This window comes from Rhinopithecus bieti, unplaced genomic scaffold (genome assembly GCF_001698545.2).
Source record: "Rhinopithecus bieti isolate Rb0 unplaced genomic scaffold, ASM169854v2 scaffold_12151, whole genome shotgun sequence".
Classification (NCBI taxonomy): Eukaryota; Metazoa; Chordata; class Mammalia; order Primates; family Cercopithecidae; genus Rhinopithecus; species Rhinopithecus bieti.
Window position 1 is genome coordinate 642,713 of NW_016807233.1, and position 6,004 is coordinate 648,716.

At 48.8% G+C, this 6,004-nt stretch overlaps 1 protein-coding gene across 1 annotated transcript in view; it reads left to right on the forward strand.

The window, feature by feature from the left end:
• The first annotated feature begins 4,943 nt into the window (after nt 1–4,943).
• The window catches only part of HMGN1 (high mobility group nucleosome binding domain 1), a 7,995-nt gene continuing 6,934 nt past the window's right edge, over nt 4,944–6,004 (forward strand). The window contains 2 exon segments of the mRNA XM_017880684.1: nt 4,944–5,068; nt 5,429–5,625. Of these exon segments, the coding sequence (XP_017736173.1) occupies nt 4,944–5,068; nt 5,429–5,625 (322 nt within the window).

Below are 6,004 nucleotides of genomic sequence, written 5' to 3' on the forward strand. Positions count from 1 at the left end.
TCACTCAGGTCTTGAATATTAAATGGCTGCCCCTTAGAGGGAGTGATTATCCTCTGAAGCCACAAAAGCTGAGCTATATAGGAGAGAAGCAAGGGGCCCTTCCTTTCCATATTTGGAAAACCAGGCTTCATTTGTGAGCAGGAGAGAATAATGTGACCAATTTATGGCTGGCTTAGTGTTCTTTTTAAAATAACAATCAGTACTGTGGACTACTAGAGGGATACATGCAATAACAGAAATCCAATCATCGTATCTAATGACAATTAATTACACAGTCATGTATCCATAACGTTTGGAAACAGGCTAGAAACATATGCTGTATGGTGAGCTGTATGTCTATATTTGTGTTTGGGTGTCTCTGGCCAGCTCATCCATCATAGTGATGATAGACAAGCTGTGTCAAGCCCTGTGTTTTTGCTCTCATTTGTGTCTTTTGCTTCTCATCCTTCTGCAGCAGCCTGGATATCCAATAGAGTGATGAGTGCTGAGCACTCACATGTTCTGACCATCACCTCCCTTCCTACCTTCTCCTTGGTTCACAGGCTTGAGTCACATCTACCCCTATTTATCTTCTGTCTTCATCATGTGGACAAACCAGCTCAGACCCTGGGCTTCCAGGGAAACAGTGTGGTCCAGCACAGCAGCGTAGGATCCAGAGCTCCTCCCATTTCTTCCCTTCCCTTCCACTCTCTACCGTTGGCTTTTTTTCTGCCCTGCCACTCACTGAAACTGCTTCATCAGGACAATGGGTAACATCTCTAGTTGCCACCTGTAGGCATTTTACGTTCCCCATTTGACCCCTCCACATGCCTGAGGTTTCAGCTCTCACTAGAACATCTCTTTTCTTTCAAATATTTCCTTCCTCCTAAGCTCCAGGCCTGTAGCTGCAACTGCCTGCTGGACCCAGATGTTTCCCAAAACGTAAAGCATCAACACCAGACCTACCAGCTTCCTCTCAAACTCTCTGCGTCCCTGGCAGGGCACATGGCTCCCCATCCACACAGCGTGGTGGATACTGCTGAATACCAGGCCACATCAACTCTTCTCATTGTCCTTCCTGACAGAGCCCTCATTTTGTTCAGGTGTCTACTGTCTCCACTCCCAGCCCAACTCCAGGGGTGGGCCTGATTTGGTCAAAAGGGTATCCGAGTCCCCCTCACTGTGACTAAATTCCAAATTCTAAGAAAAGTCCATTGACAGACACTCTGAGAAAATAGACAGTATTTGTCTGGATGCTGTAATCTGGATATGACACCTAGAATTTCAATTTCAGACAGAGAAAGAAGCCAACTCAGAAAGAGGCACAACAAAAGAGTAAAAAAAGAAACAGGCCGGACGCAGTGGCCCACACCTGTAATCCCGGCACTTTGGGAGGCTGAGGCGGGTGGATCACCTGAGGTCAGGAGTTTGAGACCAGCCTGGCCAACATGGTGAAACCTCGTCTCTACTAAAATACAAAATTAGCCGGGTGTGGTGGCGGCCACCTGTAATCCCAGCTACTTGGGAGGCTGAGGCAGAAGAGCCGCTTGAATCCAGGAGGCAGAGGTTGCAGTGAGCCAAGATCGTGCCACTGCACTCCAGCCTGGGCGACAAAAGTAAAGCTCCGTCTCAAAAAAGAAAAAAAAAAGAACTTGGGACTGTGATAACCCATTAAGCTGCTGAGTCCATGACCCAGGGCAAGCCTATTATGAATCCCACATCCATCTTCTATTGTTGGAGATGATCTCCTTTCTCGTGGTTGATGCTAATTTGGGTTTCTATTGCTCATGGCCAAAAGTTTCTGTGCTCTGTCTCACATCAGATTCACTGAAGAGTCCTGCCAGTCCCCACCAATATATATCCCCCCTTCACCACCACCACCACTGATCCCCATCCCTACAGCCAAGATCCTAGTCATTCATTGCCTAAATGACTTTAATATGTACCCCTGGTCTCCCCCGTCCCAAGATAACCCGATCCTACATCTCAACCTCTCAGGCTAAACTCTGCGTTTTCTTCCTTCAAGGCGCTTACAACTATGTCAAAGTATCCTGTTTACTGGTTTATTGTCTGTCTTCTCATGCTAGAGCACAAGTCCTATGAGGACAGGCAGCTTGGCTCTTTTTTGGGAGGGACAGAATCGCTCTCTGTCGCCCAGGCTGGAGTGCAGTGGCACAATCTCAGCTCACTGCAACCTCTGCCTTTCAGGTTCAAGTGATTCTCCAGCCTCAGTCACCTGAGTAGCTGTAATTACAAGCATGCACCACTATGCCCAGCTAATTTTTTTCTACTACTTTTTGTAGAGACAGGGGTCTCCCTATGTTGCTCAGCTTGGTCTTGAACTCCTGGGCTCAAGCAATCCTCCTGCCTTGGCCTCCCAAATGCTAGGATTACAGGGACCAGCCACTGCACCCTGCCAACTCTTTTTTTAAACCACTTTATTCAGGTATGATTAACATATCAAAACTGTACATATTGAACGTAAACATCTGGATGAGATTAGGGATAAGTACACACTTGTGAAACCATTACCACCATCAAGGCCATAAACATACTCATCCTCTCACAGTTTCACTGCACCTCCTTTATGATGATTGCTGCCATTTTTGTGACAAAACACTTAACATATTAAGATCCACTCTCTTAGTAAACTTTTAGTATACAATACTTTTTTAAAAAGAGATAGGGGTCTCATTATGTGGCCCAGGCTGGTTTTCTCAAAGTCTTGAACTCAAGTAATCCTCCCCGCTTCAGCCTTTCTCTATTGCATACTCATGGTGTCCCTGTCAAAAATTAGTTGTCAGCTGGGCCCAGTGGCTCGCGCCTGTAGTCCGAGATTTTGGGGAGGCCAAGGTGGGTGGATCACCTGAGATCGGGAGTTTGAGACCAGTCTGACCAATATGATGAAACCCCGTCTCTACTAAAAATACAAAAATTAGCCGGCCTGGTGGTGTGCATCTGTAATCCCAGCTACTTGGGAGGCTGAGGCAGGAGAATTGCTTGAACCCAGGAGGCAAAGGTTGCAGTGAACAGAGATTGCGTCACTGCACTCCAGTCCGGCTGGGTGAGAATCCCTCCATTAAAAAAAAAATCATTGGCCGGGAGCGGTGGCTCAAGCCTGTAATCCCAGCACTTTGGGAGGCCGAGACGGGCGGATCACGAGGTCAGGAGATCGAGACCATCCTGGCTAACACGGTGAAACCCCGTCTCTACTAAAATACAAAAAATTAGCCGGGTGTGGTGGTGGGTGCCTGTAGTCCCAGCTACTCCGGAGGCTGAGGCAGGAGAATGGTGTGAACCTGGGAGGCGGAGCTTGCAGTGAGCTGAGATCTCGCCACTGCATTCCAGCCTAGGTAAAGCAGCGAAACTCTGTAAAAAAAAAAAAAAAAAAAAAAAACTTATATATACCCAGAAACGTAAACATAGGTGAACAGCTCAATTAGTATTCAAGAAGTAAACACAGTACAACCAACATCCGGACCAAGAAATCGAGCATGAATAGCCAGTCCCCCAAATTTGCTCTCTCCTCCAGTCGCTAGTTCCCCACCTCAACCCCAACCAGGAAGCACTATCCTGTCTTCCAACAGACTGGATTCGTTTTGCCGCTTTTGTACATTATATGAATAAAATCACACAGTGTACACACTTTTGGATTTGGTATCTTTCTCTCAACATTATACTAGTGAAATTAATCCACATTGTTGTATGTAGTAGCGTATGGGTCATTTTCATTGCTGACGGTCTTCCATTCACTCATCTATTCTTTTGTTGATTGGCATTTAGATTGCTCTGTTTGGGCTTATAACAAACTGTTCTGCTATAAATATTCTATTTCATGTCTTCTGGGGAAAATATATAAGCATTTTTGTTGTGTACCTTTCCAGCAGTGGAATGACTGAGTCCTGAAAGTAAGTGTCTGTTTAGGTTTAAAACATACCGCCAGCTGGAGATGGTGGCACACGCCTGTAGTCCCAACTACTTGGGAACCTGAGGCAGGAGGACTGCTTGAATCCAGTTCTGGGCTACAGTGGGTTGTGCTGATCAGGTGTTTACACTATGATTAGCACCACGATGGTGACCTTCCAGGGAGCAAAAGACCTGCAAGTTTATCTATGAAGGGGTGAACAGGCCCAGGTCAGAAACGGAATCACACCTGTGAATAACACTGCACTCCAGCCTGGGCAACAGAGTGAAACCTTGTTTCTTTAAAAAAAAAAAAAAAAAAGGATACTGCCAAATAGTTTTTCATTTGCGTTCTGGCTGCTCCATTTGTTTGTGTTGGCAACTTAAAAAAACTAGGCCAAAGAAAACACCTGTGGACCATCAGTTGTCACCTCTGACCTAGCGCATCTTCGGTTCTTACGGGAGACAGATCTTGATAAGGTAAGGCCAAAAGCATAGCGTTCCCCTGCTTAAGACCTTGCAGTATCCCTCGATCTTTGGATAGTGGTCGAACTTCACGACAGGCTGCTCTTCTTTTTTTTTCTACCTCTTTCCCCTGACTTTTACGTCCATTTTTCATTATCTCCATCCCTGCCACTTTAAAGGTCTTGGTGGGCTGCCACACTCTAGTAAGTCAGCATGCCTTGAAATATGCTGACCAACCCATGCCGATGGCTTCCCCTTTCTTTACTAGGCCAATTGAGTACTTTCTCTCCCCGCTAAATTACTAGACCCAGTGCTTGGGATACAAACCTGGATTCTCTCTATCCCAGGGACTTCACGGTGCCTGCCACAAGGCAAGTGCTCAGTACATGCTTGTGCCACAAACTTGGGTACTCCCTGATGTTGAATTTTTTTAAGGTAATCCATGCAGGTAGGAAACTGAAAAAAACACTACACACGAGAAAGGGAAATTTTACCCTCAATCTCCCCAGTTCTCCCCAGAGGCAACCGCTGGTACTACTTTCTTGCTGAGATATACTATACATGGAATGTATAAGGATATATATTCAATCAATGCTATGGAGAAAATAAAACATTCCTCTGGGGGTCCGCGAGTGCTGGAGACAGTCGAGAACGGTTCGCAGGAGCTGCAATCTGAGAGCTGCCCTACTCTGAGCCCAGAACCGACCGTCGTGCACCTGCAGTCCTCAGGGAAATCTGAAGAAAGTTCCACAGCTTGGATTCCCAGCACTTTGGGAGGCCAAGGCGGGAGGGTTGCTTGAGCCCAGGAGTTGGAGACCAGGCTGAGCAACATAGTGAAACCCCGCCTCTACAAAAAACACAAAAGTTAGCCGGGCATAGTGGTGCACTGTAGTCCCAGCTACTCGGCAGGCTGGGGTGGGAGGATCGCTGGAGCCGAAGAGGTCGAGGCTGCAGTGAACCGTGATTGCACCACTGCACTCCGACCTGGACGACACAACGAGACCCTGTCTTAAATAAAAGAAAGGAAGGAAGGAAGTTACACAGAAAGGCCGCCTGCCCTAACCTCGCATTGGGGCCCCAGGTGTGGACCTGGGCTACTGAAGGCGCAGCAAGCGTCCCGCGCCTGCGCACTGGCCCACGCCGAGCTCTCGTCGGCTTTCCTTCCCACGCCCTCCTCCAACGCCTGCGCACCAGGGCGCGTTTCACGCAGGCCTGCGAAGCTGGAGCCCCTGGATAGCCTTTCTTGCCGACTGAGGCGGGAGGAATTTGCTAGTTCCTGTATCCTTTGTCCCTCTCCCTTCCCAGTCTAAGATACGAACTATAAATGTTCGAACCCAATTCAGCCCACACGGGAGGGGCCAGATGCCAGTGGCCTGAAGGCGCCCAGGTATCCAGAAGGATTGTGGGTGGGGACCCGCGGTCACGTGGCATGCTGCCGCCAATCAGCGGGCAGACCGCACTTCGCAGCTCGGCTTCAAACAAACTACCGTGAGGTCGGAGCGCCACTGGGGCCCCGCCCCCTTCGCCTGGGCCTGGGGCCCCGCGAGACCGCGGGAAGGGGTGGGGGGCGCCCGGGAGGGGGCGGGGCGCAAGGTCGAGTGACGGCCTGCCTCACCTATTCCGGGCGCGGGCTGAGCCCCACAGCCAATGGGCGGGG